Consider the following 16,957-nt stretch of genomic DNA (forward strand, 5'->3'; position numbering starts at 1 on the left):
CAGTACTGCATCTTTAACATAAGGAATCATTTATCATGACACTTGAATGGCTGTGACAATACAAATTGCTAATGAGGTATTAGTTTAACCAATTTAGAGAACAAATTAGAATAAAAGGGTGTCAAATTGCTACAGTTATCCATGGCAAGGCAGAGAAATAGCTGTGAAAAATGCTCTTTCAGCAGCAGAAAAGGCAAGGTTATACAGGGTACAAAGAAGCCCCACTGGTTGGAGAATGCTCTGCACACAAGGAGGAAGATGGATTTACAAACACAGCATTACTGACCTTCAGATCCTATCTTCTCCAATGACTTCTTACATCATTTTGCATGGGGGTCAGTTTTTTTGCTGGGTACAGGTTTGTTGTTGCTGTTGAGGTTTTTGTTGGTTTGGTTGGTTTGGTTTTGCTGTTTTTTTTGATTGGCTTGGTCGTTTGGTTGATTTTTCCAGGATTATCATACACCTATTGTGGAAAAGTTTAAATGCAGAAACAAACTGCAGCTCTCTGGGACACAGAACATGTAACCTGTGAGCTAGCAACAGTCCTTAGCAGAGCTCACACATACCCAGTGCACGGTGGAAAGGTGGAAGCACCTTCTATCCAAAGCAATGGGGACATTTCGTGTCCTGGTTCAATCTTGTACCCAAAATAGCAAAATGTGATAATGTAATATTTCCAAGTAAATTCTCTGTTTTTTTCATTTGTTTCTTTTAAAGTGCTTCCTCCCATTCTGCTGTTCTTTTCCAAGATCCTTGAGCCCCTGTTGTAACAGAAAGGGCAGCTGAGGGAAACAGGTCTCTCAGCAAGGAACAAAAAGGGAGTCTTATTCCCATTCTTTATAAATGTTGCATTTAAAAAGAATAGTAAAAATCAAAATGCAGAGCGGGGAATATGTATTTGAGGAAACACAGGCACCAAAGTGAGCAAGAATTTTGTTTCCATCTTTTCTCTTTATTCCCTTTCATACTTTATTAAATGTAATCAAGCAAAGGTAAGTCAATGAAAGGTTTTCTCAGGAAGGGACAGTTGCCATCTTCAGAAATGATTGAGCATGTTAAACAGGGCTTTAAAAACTTGGGTAATTTCTCAAGTTCTAAGCAGAACTTAACCATGCCTGTGGTTATAGCAGACTGCCTTGCTAGGGCCCAGTTTCTGATTCAAAAGTCAGAAGAAGAACTCATGTGCATATATGTTTAGATTCATATTCATTAATTTCAACTGTTTCTTTTTCAGTTGAAATTATTATAGGTTAAAATGGTAAAGAAAAATAAGAAATACTGCTTGCCCAAGAATATCACCAAGATTAGACACATTAAGTCTGGAATCTACAAACCAAAAATAGAGTCCTTTCCAGAAGTTACAGCAAGCTCTTTAACATATATAGAGGCAGGTGTCAAAAGGGAGATAACACTGCATCAGTTATATTCAGTGTTAATTTCAAAGCAGGAGTGTATGAAATTTTCCTTCTGCTCAATACAGCTGCATTATTTATTTAATTAGTATTAAAATACAAGCTATCTATAAAAAATTCAGTTCCTCAGGCAGTGTCTACACTTCAGCCTGCTGCCCAGTGTAAATATGAGCCGGCTTGCCTGCCAAGAACAGAATGTCTGCTTCAGCCAAGAGTGGGGATATAAGCTCTGCTGGTAAGGATAGGCACTTTGCAGTCTCCAGCCTGGCTTGCTTATAACAACTTTGGATTTTACTGTAGCACTCTGTTGCTGGCAGTGTTGACATACCCTCCTCATTTTAACAACTCTGTGGACAGCAAGAAGCCATCAGCAAAACACACAGTGGCTCTCAAACCAGCTTCAGGGCTGTGAGCTGCTAGTGAATAGCAGTCTCTGAGAGCAGCATGGTTCTGAACCAGCACACAGAGCCCCTGTGATTAATATTCATGCTACACATCCCAGAACAAATAGGAGAAGCCAGTCTGATTCAAAGCTCTCTGAAATTGATGGAAACCTCTCCATTGACTGCCATGGGCTCTAGGTCAAGCCCCAAGTGTGTTTATACCTTTTAAAATAGAAGGAATTCACTCTCCACATGTTTCAGTCCCTCACATTTATTGTCAGCAAACCTCTGGCAAAAAAATGCCTTTCTCTGCAATGAGACTCTCACTGAAGCCAGTAGGAGCCATATATACAGAGATGGAGGACATAAACTCAATGTAAAACAAATAGTATACTGGAAAGAATCTTGATTTTGAAATCACACGAGACAAAATTCAGTCATAAAGTGAGTGTTTCTTTGTAAGAAATACAAAATAACTCAAGATTTTGTATACCTGCAGGTTAAGAAGAAAATTTTCAATGAGGCACATTGAACCTTCATAATATAACATTAAAAAACCCACTCCTATAAATCTAATACCATTATAATCATCTTCCTTAAACACTCTAATTATATCCTTCAAGTGTAAGTACTCAAATGTTAATTAAATATGGCCACCTAAATTATGATATGCAAAGTTTTTTTTTTACTTATTAAAGGAATTTAATACTACTCATAGGTGTCTTTGTTAAATGTAGATTGAATCAAGTTAAAGAATAAAACCTCATTTATTTTTATGCTACTTTATAAATTCTCTGAAGCCCAAGTCCTCTCAAAATAGTGTACAGTAATTTGATTAAAACTACCTTCAAATACTTTCCACCACATCTTTTACGTGAAAACACCTCGCAAAGCCCACAATGTCTATATAAACATTTTACAGTGATTATCAAAAAAAATACTACAGAATTAAATAAAAGCAGATTGATATGGATCCTCCTCCTCAACCAATGAAATCCTAGCACCACACAAAATCTCATGATGTAGAACTGAGTGCTGGCTCTCCTTCTCTCTCTTTCCTTTTAATAACCAAAGAAATTATTTTCCAAAGCATGACTGTTAATACAGATTGGTTTCAAGAGTAGTTTTTAACAGTGATTTTTTTTTTCCTGCATTTTGCTTCAAGAAGAAAAATATGAAGTAAAAAAAAAGAAAAAGGAAAAAGATGCAGGAAATACAGCCCTAAGGTCAATTAACAGTGAGTCCCCACGGAAGCAAAAGTCGACATTTCGCGACGAATGGTACTGAATGGGGAGAGCTCCAGTTCTGTGGTGTACTCATTGTCATTGTCATCACTCGTCACCGTGGAAGACTTCTGGATGCATTCATCACAGCAGCAACAGCAACACTCCATAAAGGCCCGGCTGAAAGGTTTACAGAGACAGAACAGGAGAACTGGGGTGACACAGGACTTAAAGAACAAAAGGAACTGACTAATGAGATGGAGGAGGTCCATAGTCTGTCGAGAGACCCCTGTGGACATGTAGGCAGTCACAATGTTGCAAATGTTTTCAGGAATGATGCAAAATCCATATAAAATGGTCAAAGCCACCACTGTGCAGTTCATCTGACTTTCCAGTTGAATCTGTCGCTTGTTCCCCCTCGTGCAGGCTTTTTCTGCCCTCCTGATTTTCCTCGCTGTCACCAGGGAGCAGGTAATGGTGAACAGGGTAGGCAAACAGAAATAGCAGCCGAAGTACCACCAGAGCCGCGCGCCGTCGTAGGTGAGAGCCAGCACGTAGATGGTGTCGGGCAGGGCCGTGGAGATCTTCACCACGCAGCGCTCGCCCGGGGGGCTGCCGCTGTACTCGGGCTCCTCGGTGGCCAGCTGGCGCAGCACCACCTCGGGCAGGGCCAGCAGCAGCGCGCCCACCCAGATGACGGCCAGCTTGGCCGTGGTGGAGGCGCAGTTCTCGATCATCTCGTAGTACATCTGCACGTTGGTGGCGGCTCGGAAGCGGTCGATGCAGAGAGCGCACAGTGTGAATGTGGTGACGCCCAGAGAGGCCACCTGGGAAGGAGGAGAGGCAGCACGGGTTAATACAGGTGCTGTCTGGGGGAGGGTAAAAAAAACCTGGGGGAGAAAAGGGAAAAGAAAATGAGAAAAAAAGGGGGGAGGAAGAGAAGCACCGAGCTTCTTCACCGAGAAGCAGTTGAGCGCTGTGGTGCTGAGCACCATCAAAGGAAGCATCAGACAGCACTCTGCTTCCAGTGTTTGCTGAGCTACCATCCAGCATGCATTCCAAAAACGGTACATGCTTCTATGTTTTTGCCTACAAATTGTTATTCCAGCTTGGTGTCAACCTCCCCTGGAGGTCCAAGCAAGCATCAGTGCAACACTGAGTGGGAAAAAAAAAAAAAGGAATTGACTAAAATGTAAAACTGTTTCCTCCCCACTTTTTTCTAAGGGGTGTTTTCCAGAAAGACTGGTTCCACCACAGGGGTTGGAATTTTAGGTCAAAATGGGAGAGATAGGAAAGTCTTCCTTCAGCAGAAGTTATGACCACATAACAAGTTCACTATGCAAGCAGGGGATCAAAACATTAAACCTTCCATATCTACAAAACTTAGAAACCCTGGGGATGAGGCATCTACTGAATCGAGTAGGATCCAACGACTATTTTTGTGGACTTAGGTTTTTAAGCAAAATTTTGATGGGATGAAGGCGCATAGTCATCCCCCACCATTACTTCAAAGAAACTGTATTTGAAATCCTCAGACTTCCAGAGCCTGTGCAGAACTAATCTTCACTACAGTGGGTAGGCTCTATATAACCAATAGTCAACTTTTCATGTAGAAAAAATTCAAGGAAAACCCAGGCTTTATTTCATAGGAAACATTCTGTGGGAGAGTGTACTGTAGGCCAGGAGAAAAGGAAGAAGTTTCATTCTTTAAATGATTTAAAGATGGATTGGAGAGAGCAGAGAAAGCTGTCAATTACATACTGTGAAGAACAAGTACAGAGCAATGTTTATGTTCTCTAGCTTTAATAATCATTATTTTATGCATGAACAGAAATCTTGTGCTGTCATGAAACATCATTTCCTATCATTTTATCCTGTTTATAATTTAATTTCCTAAAATAAATTTGCAAGAAGACTATATACATTTTGGCCTAATTCTATTAGTAATAAATTCAACTTCAGTTCAAATTTAAAGCAGAACTCCCATTAACTTCAATTGGACAAAGACTAAGTGCCCTGTTAGTTTTTAATTCACTTATTTTCTTGGATTTGCATACATGTGTTATGCTGAAAATGTGTTGATGTATTGTGAAGGAAAAAGAAAGTAAAATAATATTGTTAATAAATGTAAAGAATGTTTACTTTTATAATGAATGAACCATATCTCTGCAATAAAGTAATATTAGGCAGTTCACTATAATTTTGCTTATCAAAATTTGATGTGCAATGCTATATTTAAATTTCATATAGACTTTAAGAAACACTTTCTGAATTCCACCACAATATTGAAATAATACTGTTTACAAATCTCTGAAAAAAGTTCTTCAAAGATAGATAGCAAAATTATGCACAATTATATAAATGTATCATTAATTTTGGTCTTCAATATTTAACAGCCATATCAGATTGCTAAAATTGACTATCACTGAAAATATAAGGCACTGCAAGATGTTGGCTTGGTTGGAGAATTCTTTGAAGCAGCCTCCTAAAAGATGGAATAAGTAAGATCCAATCTCTTACTAATTAACTTGCAGAAACATTTAACAATGACAAGGCACTACTGTAAACATTTTTTATAGGCAACCATTGATTTGGAAATTTAATTGTCTGACAAGATTTAAAGAAAGCTTGGTAAATACAACAAAAAATAAAAAACATTTAAAGGAAAATACTTACAGGGAAATCTTAATGAACAATGATAAACTTTGCTAATGAAATATGATTTTCCTGTATCACAGCTCAGAGTCAGATTTTTTAATTCAAGATTAGTAGCTTTGTTTCCAAAATATTTAAATGGGCGTGCAGTCTTCAAATCTCTCAGTGACAGCAAAACCTTTAGCCTTAACATGCAACATGAATAACAAAAGGGTCAGGACTCAGCTTGCTACAATTACAAGAGACAGGGAAATAACTGAGATCTGGAAATGACTGGGGATTGAAATAAAAATCATCAAAACAGAAGAAAACCTGAGTGTCTGTACATTAAGATGTTTCCTTTCAGCTCTGGCGTGAGCCTCCCCCCAGCCCAAGGCAGACACTTCAGCATTTCACTGCAAACAGACTGTTCCACAGCGGCCCAGACATGAAACTCTGCAGCTGCTGGGGCTGGGCTAATGAAAGAAGACACGTCTGCCATGAAGAAACATAACCTAGGGGGCTCCTGTCACATTAACTGACCAACAACTTGGAGGCTTCAAACAGGGAAATAGAGCAAGAGGAAACAACTAGGAATACTGGAAGGCGGCTTTGAAAACCCTCCCATGGATTTACTGATGAAACAAGCTAAAGAAAGCCAGTGTTTCCCTGGAACAAGCAACAGTCTCCTATTTTCTGTAGATTAGCAGAGTCAGTGATGCCATGGAAAAGCTTGCAAAAACCAAACAAAAACACTCAAGCAGATGATCATGGATTCACTCCAGCTGACTTGCTTAAATGCAGCAGAGCAATTAAAGGGTTCAATTACTTCACACAGCAGACTATAAGTAATACCCAGCAAAATCAATGGGTGCTGCTCAAAACCTATGGGAGAGAACTGGGACATGCATTCTGCATGTTCACACAATTTCAGTCTAGGTGTGTTTCTTCATACCAGTCATACTAACAATTAGAGTTAAGCTGAAAGTGTGAAAAAATTCCGAGAAGTTTTCTTTTCAGGTATTATGTTGCCTTGAAATAACTACAGAATTAAGATCATTAATTTGAGAGGGAAAAGGTGAAGCACAAATTAACAAATTGTAAAGTGGTGCAAGGCTGCACGGAGTTTAATGGCGCTATTCTTGTAACAGGTGAGTGTCTGATATGCTGTTCCAATCTTAATTCCAACAACCTGGCAGGAAATGAGGCAAGGTAAGGGCAACTCAGGCTCAGTAGTTTTTGATCATCACTTAGTTGTCCGGTTTATTTCCCTATTGTCCACTAAAGATTCTCCTGCAGCCTCTAAGCATTCAGGATGACATAATTTTACAACTTTCTCTTACTACATGAAATCAGCCAAGTCCCCAAATTTCCAACTGAATGACCATCAATCTGCTCTGAGGAAGTGGTGAAGGAACCCCTACTTTGAGGAGATACCCACACCATTTGGGCAGAGAACTGCTGTTGAAAGGTTTGCTAGCTACAGCACACACAGAATTATTGTTACAAAAGAAGCTCTTTAAACACTGTGGCTCTTTAAAAAGCCTTGACAGAGTCAGTGGGCACTGTGATGCCCCTTCAAAACACTGCATAAACCCTTGGTCATCAGCTCACCAGCTGTTAGTCAACAGTGTCAAAACTGATTTGGGGAACTGAGGCCACAGAGAACAATAGCAAACTCATGAAATGCTCAGCATAATTGCTGGTCTCCTGTCCACTCTTCCAGCATACTGGTTCCCCTTTCACAAACTTTAACAATTACCAAAATATTCCCAGGCCTTTTCTGGCCTGCCCTACTTCTTCTCCTGGCTGTGGTCCCACAGCTCTTGGCCCTGGCTTCCAGGAGCAGAGACTCTGGCTAACCAGCAGAGCAGTGTAGATGTATTACAGTGAGTTATGGCTGTGGGAATAAGACTCAATTTTGTCCCACTAATTTCTAGTCAAAAGTAATGATAACCAGAAACAAAATCAGGAAAGGTGACTTAGGTGAAAAGACCAACAAAGACCAAATTCTGTAAGTGAATATAAAAGAGAGGTTGGGTAATTCCACCCAGTAAGACAAAGAGCAAGAAGTGATATTGCTGCTCTCTACAGAAAAATGTATTATGAGATACAAAAGTTACTTAAGCCAAAAGACAGTGAACGTAACAGAATGAAAATCAACCAGCTCTGAGCAGCTCCAGGCTGGAAATGGCAGTGACCATTCTGATGGAGAAGTGAGTGGAAACAATGTAGACTAAGTTTATATTGAACAAGTTAAAATAAAGGTGTTATAAGAAGTAGACCCTTCTACCAGCTGAAGTTGAAGTTTCTAAGACAGAATATATTTTATGTTGATAGCAAAGAATTTCTTAAAACAGCATGGCACTCCTCTGTTAGAAGATGAGATGGGTATACACAATATTTTTACATTGTAATGGGAAAGCTGAACTACAGAAGAGGTTGGTGACTACAAGCCACCTCTGAGCTATCAGTGACACCTCGTAGATTCTGTATATCCTTTCCTGTTATGTCATATATAAATGACTTTCTATTCCTCAAGCCATTATAGACTATAATTTTCTGATGGCTATTCCACATCCACATTAATCTTCATAGCTTTTGAAGATGTTAATGCAACATACCAGAGGGACTTCTGTAGATTTATCAGTTTTCCCTAAGATAAATAAATAAATTTAGCACAGATTACAATACTTTTTTTTGCTACTCTACACTTACAGTACAAACTCCAGTAATAAGAACAAACTAATGCAAAATAAAAGATCAACACATTGCAAACAATTATTTAATATTTACCTAGATTTCCGTTTTTTTAATAAAAAAGTCCCACTCTACTCCCAGAAAAAAAACCCCAAACAAAACGAAGAAAAGCAATCATTATTAAAAAAGAACAAAAATATATCTGTATTTTTCACAAGAAGTGCTATTAAACATTAATGGCTTTATGCATTAAAATAGGGAAGAATCTCACAGTGAAAACACTTCTGTGGTGTGGCAAGAATAATTCAGTAGCCAAGAAGATCTGGGGCCAGTGTACAGCTCTGACATCAGCAATTACCTTATGCCTTCCAAATAAAAATCCACATCACCTATCTGAAAGATGAGATGACAATTCTGAAATCTATGATCAGGGAGATGATCCCACACACTTGGAATAACAGGTGCAACACTGTTGTTTCCTTTGAAGTACTACCAACATTCACACCAAGGAGTCACAAAGCACACATGCTTTATGTGATATTTACTCTTAATATCTTACACTTCTGTATATCACAAGATATACTGCTTAGAATCAGAGTCCACTTCTATGCACCGCTTTTGAGTTCTGCAGGAAGCAAAAGCCAACAGACTATCAGGGCACTGGAAATACTCACTAGTACATCACATGCTTATCCAGGGGCTTGGAAATAACACAAAACATGAAAGGATTTCATTTTTGTTCATTTTCCTGTTTGCAATCTACCACACTACCAAATAGATAATTTTTTTTTCTTTTTTCTGTGTCACTCTCCACTGAGGATCAAGTTCTCATCACACTACACAAGGGACTCCTGCACTAGTTCTTAATAGCAGCAATATGTAACTACAGATAGAAATCTACCTCTTCCTCCTTCTGCAGGAATAATCCTGTCATATAGAGAAATTACATGCTAGTGTTCAGAGCAGAGTCAATAGGGCTGGCATCGCAGATGCTGCCTTTTTGTCTCCACACATATGTAACTTAAATATTACTGACCCAATTTTAAACCTACTCTGACACAAATTCATTTCCATGCTGAAATACCACAGACAAAGTTTAGCCAAAAGCAAAAACTCAGAGGATCCTAAGGACAGGATTTGCAGAGGAAAGAATGACTGACAGAACAACCAACATGGCAGCTATCATCATCATAGCATTAATACCTAAAGGGCAGAGATATATTAACACTTCAGTTTTAAATAATTATTATGTGATAAGCACTGAAGATATTCTGCTCAGTTAAAGATATATCAAGCCATTGCCCTAGAAAACTCTCATGATGAAGCCTTGATGCAAACATCTCTGAGTGTCTTTGTCAGTGACCCAGAGGACTCACTGAAGGTTCAGGAGCACAGCTCTGACTGGAGTCAAAGAAGAGACATAAAGAAAATGCCGCACATCAAAAGTCACAGAAAAGACAGATAATACACAGCTTTTATAAACTCCCATTAAAAATGTATTTGCTTGCTTCCCTAAAGTGAAACTTAAAATAGGGATCTCTTTTCACAGCTTTGGAACGGGCAGAGAACAGCAGCTTTCTCTGTGCTTCCTGCTTACCTCTGTCAAGTAAAGAGAAATGGGAAAAAGCCTCACCTCAAATTGCCCTGGAGGATCAGCTCCAGGAAAAGAGAGTAATTCGTATTTCAGTCCAAATCAATCTTTATGCTTTCCACTAAGAATACTAATTGTGATAGCTTTCCTGAGCTGGAACTTGCCCACAAGAATCAGGAGTGATGCGACAAATTCATTGCCAAAAGCACATGCAGAGTTTGGGCATCAGATTTCAAAAGCTTTTACTGTCAGCCTGCTCCAGAATCACACCAGTCTTGTATGCATGTTATGGTCCAGATGAGGACACCACAAATTTTGTCCTGTTCTTTGTGAGGTGTCTGGGAAAGGCAGAGGTCCTCATGTTCACTAGCACTGAATTCAGGGCTGTGTACCATACACTGGCCTCAGCAACTTCTTGCTCTGTGCTGGACTGCACAGGATGGTAAATCAGCCTCTGCAAACCCTCATGCTAGACCATTCCTCAGTTCTAAACCCCTGCTTGGCTAGAAGTAGCTTGATTCAATCTGTTGACATAGAACACAACCCCCTCAAACAAAGCTTCTTGTGTAACCTCCAAGAGCAAAATGCACACAACTCAAGCAAAGTTCCTTCTTAAGCCTGAAAGAAGGTTTCCAGTCCTACCTGACAGAATCCATTTGTCATCTTGTGCAAGTTGCTCTGGGCCTTAAACAACTTATTTAATCTCATCACTACTGGCCTTCAGCATTAAAATGAAATAAAGAAAAAAACTTAATTTCACATGACCTACAGTTGTAAAATATTTAAAAGCACAATAACAGTACAGATTTTGTCTACATTTGTATTTCTTTCTAGTAAGGCCTAGAATAAATCTGTAAGTAGGGAAACTGGAGCTATATTCAAAAGTTCAAAAGACTGAGTGCCTTGAACAAAACCAAAAGGATTCCACATCAGCAGGAATTACCCAAATTCATTGTCTTTCTATTGTCATTTACCTCACGTCTCCTGATTCTGAGTAATACTGACAAAAGCATGTGAAAGACAAAACAGTGTGCAGGTAAACACTTCAGACATGTATGCCAAAATCTAGACTTCTGAGCCATGCAGAAAAATGGCAGAATATTAAAAGAGCAAAGGAGAAGCACATCTCCACACATCCTTACAGGCAGAGTAGCTGCATTAGTTGTTCAAATTCTCTTCTCAACTCCTTTTCAGTACACTCAAAACTAGTAGTTACAAGCGGCCATACTGTTATACAATATATAGCTGAAATTACTACTTAATGTACTTGTCATAGAAGATCTTTATTAGCTATGGGAAAACTGCCCTTTAAATTAAATTTGTGAAGACATTCCACTGCTGGAAGCTCAGCCTTTACCTATACAAATGTGCAGGAAGATATCATAAAGCATTTTTCCCAGACTGAGTGGGCATATGTGTTATCACTAGCAGCAGATGCTTTTTTGGAATTCTACACAATATCCATAAAACAGCACAAATAAAAACCAATTGGTCACAAGAGGCTAAACTAAGAAAACTCAAGGTATTTCCCTGGGATCACTTGAAACCTTCAAACAGCACAAAGCATGCTTGAATTATGTTAAAATGCTGTGATCACTGCATCACTTGCTGTGGATAATCAGCCATCCCCTGTTCTCTAGTTCTGAGAGTAGAAGCTGGTATGACAGAAGACTCAGGCCAATAAGGGGTTTTGATGCTTGAGATATTTCTGGATCTACAAACCCAGGTGAGACACATAGCTCTCTCTCTAAACAGCATATGCAAAAAACCCCCAAAAACAAAGAGATGAAAAGATGGAACCAAGAGACCCTTAAAAGAACTAAACACTGTGCAAACTTATAGAAAATACCGACAGGAGGTTGAAATGTGTCCATCTTCAGGAAGATGATTCCATATTTGTATTCCACAAAGTTCTGGACACTTCTCCTGAAGATATCTGTCAAAGCTTTCCTCTCAAGGAGATAAGAAGACTTCACCCTTTCCCTCTGTGTGAGAAGAAGAAGGGCCTGCCCAGGTGAGTTACAAAGGAAAAGAGAGTGTTGTTCAGCTGTCAGATGAATGTACTGCTGTAAACAACCCTTGACAGAGCAAGGAGCAGCAGCTGCACATGGGATGGATTTCATGACATGCTACACATCTGCATTGCTCCTGGTGGTGTCAGTGTCACTGTGTAATGCCTCTGAGGTTAGATCAACACTTGGAAAGTGGTGAACTTTTGCTCTAGCTGCCTTCTCTGCCTCAGCAGGGTCAAATCCTGATTTATAGGACAGTGTCCTTCATTCCAGGCTCCAGCTGAGCTGTGGAGTCATGATCCACCAGTGTTCAGTATCTGCCACTCATTGCCACAGTTTACAGAGAGGGAAATCCAGCCTTTTACTTACTCCTCTCAAGGTGATGAGATAATTTACATACATGGGTATTATATTTAATGACACTGAACAAAAACTATACAATTCTGGGAGCAACACAGAACCCTAAGGCTAGACCTCTTTATAAGAACTAAAGTTCTTAAGAACTTAACTTTAGAACTAAGTCATTATACTTCCTCAAGGACAAGGAAAATGCTTTACTTTTAGATACCAGTGATAATTAGGCCTAACACAGCCACCAGTTCACCTGACTGGACTCTTGAATGAGAGCAGCTGTAGACATCCACAGAACTTTAAAGTGAAAAAACAAGGTAACATTAAATTATAATGGCATATAGCAGCAGCTGAATATTTTTCAGGATTACAGTTTTGAATTTCAGCAACTACATTTCAGCTAAGCTATTTTCAGTTTGAAAAACTCTTTAGTGCCCAAAAGCTGCAAAGCATAAGCAACTAATTTTGAGGAACAGTGTGGCCACACAAATCATCTAAAATACTGATCTATTTCAACTTTGTGTGTGGATGCACCAAAAAAGTGTTAGGAAGCATGAAATGTCACATGAAAGTCCTTGAAACACAAACTACAGTATCTATTTTAAATGAAATGGTTACTTTTAAAACACTGCAACTTACTTACTGGTTACTTACTGAAATGTCACATGAAAGTCCTTGAAACACAAATTACACTATTTATTTTAAATGAAATGGTTTCTCTTAAAACACTGCTACTTACTGGCTACTTACTTTTACAGGTTAACACAGCAGCCCCAGAATCCATTTCAGGATTTTTAAAGGATTCGAGCACTAAGTTTGTCCATAAATACATATTTACTGCATCATGTCTTCTTAAATGCAAATCACTTAAGTGTACTCTGAGTTTTTTAAATGCAGGTGGTATAGTACTGGCCTAGAATTCAACTAAGCGTAACACAGCTCCACCCTTTGTCCAATACCACCAGTAATAAACTAAACAGATGAAAGAAGCAGCAGCAATTTTATGGCTACACAGGTCACACATTTTTCTTAACACTTCAAAATATCGTAGTATCATTTGACAGTTAATTCTGTGTTACTGTGTACTAATGTGCTGCTGAAACTGACACTTTATATTAATAACAAGTTGGGTACTTGAGGGTTTTCTGGGAGGGGCATAGGGGGTTGCTTTTTTGTTTGTTTGGGTTTTTTTTCCTATTAGCTCATTCTTAGGACAAGAGAACCACCAGTTGTTTCCTCTGCTCTCAGTTACAGAATAATGTTGGACATAAGGTTTCGGGAATACAGGAGAGCCAGCCAGAACTCCAGGCTACCGCTGTAGCAGCAAGCCTCAGTGTTCAGTTCCAGTAAATAAATAAAGCAGACAACCTGAGCACTGCCGGCAGGACTGTGGCCAGCTGTCTGAGAGCTTCTTTGACAGAGCCGCTGAACAGCTGCCAAGAAGCTGCAGTTTAAACGGAGCTGGTGTCTTTCAAAAACACAAGAACAAAAACAAACCCCAACAAACCTGCAGCTAAATAAACGTGAGATTTGAACGCTGAAATATAAGTTAAGAGTCCAGACATTCCATTGATGGGATGATCCCATTTTTACAATCACCTCCTTACAAGCGATCCCCTCAAGCCCTTCATCCGCTTTCCTGACCCATCTTCACTTTACTGAAATAAACAAAGTGAAAAGCTTGAAATCTAATTCTGAGAGGATCACTTGTTTCTCAGGGTCACAGGGAACAAGGAAAGTTTGGCAGAAGTCGCGCGAGTGGCCTGAAGCGCCGGACGCACTCAGCGGGAGCCGCAGAAATCCCGGTGCCGCTGGACCCGGTGCGGCCACTGCCGACTGCGCTCCCTGCGGGGCCGGGACGGGCTCCGCTCCGTCGCAAGAGCACTCAGGAAACCCGGACCAAAGCTCTCCGGGACGCCCCCGGGCCGGCAGCGATGACAGCGAGCAGCGCCGGCCCCGCACACGGCTCAGGCTTGCGGCGGGGAGAGGAGCTCGGGGTCCGCGTATCCCCACCCACGGACGTTACCTCAATGTACGGGACGATTTTGCAAGAGAAGTCTTCTAGAAGCCACTTCTTGGTGAGCTCCTGGAAGATAACCAGCGGCAGGCAGAAGAAGACGATGAGGAAATCCCAGAAGGCAAGGTTGGCCAGCAAGGAGTTGGAGATGCTCCGCATGTAGTAGTTGTGGCAGACGATGCACATCACTGCCATGTTGCCCATGATGCCGATGCCGAAGATCACCACGGAGAGGCACATGACGGCGTAGGCGCCGTACGACTCCTCGGTCAGCGGGTAGAAGGGGTTGCGGAGCCGGGCGCGGCGCCCCGTGGCGTTCCCGCGGCCCCCGGCGCTGCCCTCGCCGCCGGCCGAGCCGTTCAGGGGCAGCCACCGGGGCCCGCCCGCCCCGCCCCTCCCCGCCGCCGCCCCGGCCCCGGGTTCACTGCTCCGCGCCCGCCGTCGCCCGGTGCCCGGGGCCCCGCGTGGCGCGCAGCTGCCGCCCGGCCCCGCCGCTCCGCCGGGAGGGAGGGCTCCGCGCCCGGGCAGCGTCGCGGCCGCCCGCCGGCCGGGGGCGAGGGGCGGCGGGGCCGGCGGCGAGCGGGCGCGCTGCGGGGGCGCCGGCGGCCCAGAGGCTGCGACGGGGTCCGGGGCCAGGGCGCAGGCAGCCCACGCACCCAGCACCTGGCAGAGCAGGGCGAGCGGAGCGCCGAGGGGCCGCATGGCCGGGAGGCGGCGGGGCTCACCCGCTCTCCTTCAGACCCGGCGGCCGCCTCGCTCGGCGGGGCTGGGAGCGGGAGACATGCCCACCCGGCTCCCGGGAATAGCCCGGTCAGGAGCAGCCACGACGCCGCTGCCGCAGGAGCGCTGCTCCCGTTGCCGCCGGGTCCGCCGCGGGCAGCGGCCGGCGCTGGGGGCGCGACGAGCGGAGCGGCGAGGAGCCTCTTGTCACCGACGCCCGGGGCAGACCCGGAAAGTTGTGTCGCCGTCTCCGACGCGCAGAGTTAATGTAGCAAGTGCAGCGCCGGGAGAACCCCCCCTCGGCGCTCCGCCCTTTCCCGGGACCGCTGCCTCCTCGCCAGCAGCCGCACCGGTCTCGTGCTGCCCATTTGCGTCCTCTGGTCGCCGCGGGCACCCAGCGGCTCTACGGGTCAGGAAAGGTCCCTTTAGGAAGACACCTCCCCTCGCCGGGCCGTCGCGAACACTAACATCATCTCCTCATCTCCAGCACCTCGGAGAACACAGGCTGTTGCGCGCAGCTTAAGGTGTTTCAGAGCTTTGCAAAACTCTTGCCGGGATCGATCATTGCACTCCCAAATGATCGCACGCGGGCAGGGGACGGCGAGCACGGCCAGGGCGCCAAAGATGCTGCCGGCGCCGGGCGGGCAAGCCCCGGGACGGACCCCTCGGGGCTGCTCTCGCCTCCCGAGTCGTGCGGGCACCAGGTGAAGCGGGGCGGCAGCCACGGCTCCCGCGCAGGTAGGGGCTGCTGTACGGCGGGCTCTGCTCCTGTTGCCGGCTCCCCGCGGCTCTGGCCCCGCTCTGCCCGGTGCGGCTCGCCGGGCTCGGAGCGGCTCCGCCGCGGCTCTCGGGGCGCGCCGGAGAGGCGGGCGAGCCGCGGCGGCCGCAGTGCGCAAGCGCCGCCCGGCGGCGCCGCGGGGCCGAGGCACCGCCCGCCGGGGCAGCCGGGCTGAGGGCGGGTGTGGGGCCGGGCCGGGCCGAGCTGAGAGCTGGGCATGCCGCTCCCCGCCGGCCCCCGAGCTCTCCTGGCCGGGATGCATCCCCGCCGCCGGCCGTCCGCAGCTCACCGGCGCGCCCCGGTCTCAGCGTGTGGCTGCCCTCCCCGGGCCGCGGGTGCCAGCGGGACCGAGCGGAGCGACAGGCGAGCCAAGCGCCCTGCTCTGGTACCGGGAGTCTCGCCCGGTGGGAGCGGGGGTGGCTGGGAGGCGGTGCGGGAAGCTGTCGGCACCGGGACGGCACAGGAGCAGCGAGGGCACCTCGCTGCATGGGCAGAGGCCACGGACGGGAGAAAGGGGCGCGTGTTTCCCCTGGGAGAGCGCAAAACGGAGCAGCAGGCTGGGCGAAGGAGATGGTGTTCACACAGCATCCTGCACTGGAATAGCATCAGAAGCGTCTCCACAAATTTTTTTCCTGCTATGGACATTTGTGTATGGTTTTCTTTCTTGCATTTGTACAGTCAGATAAACTTCATGGTTCTTTCTTCTTGTTTCTCTGATTTTTATTTCATTCAGGTGAATGAAATAAAAATCGACAGCTTGCTGAATTTGGATGCAGTAACTGTAAAATTATAAGTACCCTTAAGGATTCTCCATCGCCCTTGCAAGTTGCCATTTTGTAGAGCTTTTGTGTAAAGTATGCCCAACTAGTTTAAAAGTTTAACATTTTTCCCATAGAGCAGTTTGAGAAGGTATTGTGCTATTTTTCCTATGAAAAATGTCTGTGACAGTCACCCAGAAAACACAAATAAGACAAACAGAGTTCTTCCTTTTCTCAAGCCATTCTCACACATGTAGGTGAGGTGTAACTGTGGAAATCATAAGGTGTTTCTGAGCTTACAGGAGTGTGTAACCAGTTAGGTACTGCTGTGTTGCATATCCCTAAATACAAGTCAAGCCATTTTCTTTTTCCTTAGCA

The 16,957-nt window shown here is 44.0% G+C and overlaps 1 protein-coding gene across 1 annotated transcript; it reads right to left on the minus strand.

The window, feature by feature from the left end:
• Positions 1-931: 931 nt before the first annotated feature.
• GPR37 (G protein-coupled receptor 37) lies at positions 932-15,889 on the minus strand. The gene is made up of 2 exons (XM_071423773.1): positions 14,333-15,889; positions 932-3,845 (listed from the first exon to the last, which is right to left on the minus strand). The coding sequence occupies exons 1-2, from the start codon at positions 15,023-15,025 to the stop codon at positions 3,027-3,029; spliced, it is 1,512 nt and encodes a 503-aa protein (XP_071279874.1). The 5' UTR covers positions 15,026-15,889; the 3' UTR covers positions 932-3,026.
• Between the last annotated feature and the right edge of the window lie 1,068 nt (positions 15,890-16,957).

The sequence above is a fragment of the Agelaius tricolor genome, unplaced genomic scaffold (genome assembly GCF_023055355.1).
Source record: "Agelaius tricolor isolate 1412-34295 unplaced genomic scaffold, bAgeTri1.0.p SCAF_3, whole genome shotgun sequence".
Lineage (NCBI taxonomy): Eukaryota > Metazoa > Chordata > Aves > Passeriformes > Icteridae > Agelaius > Agelaius tricolor.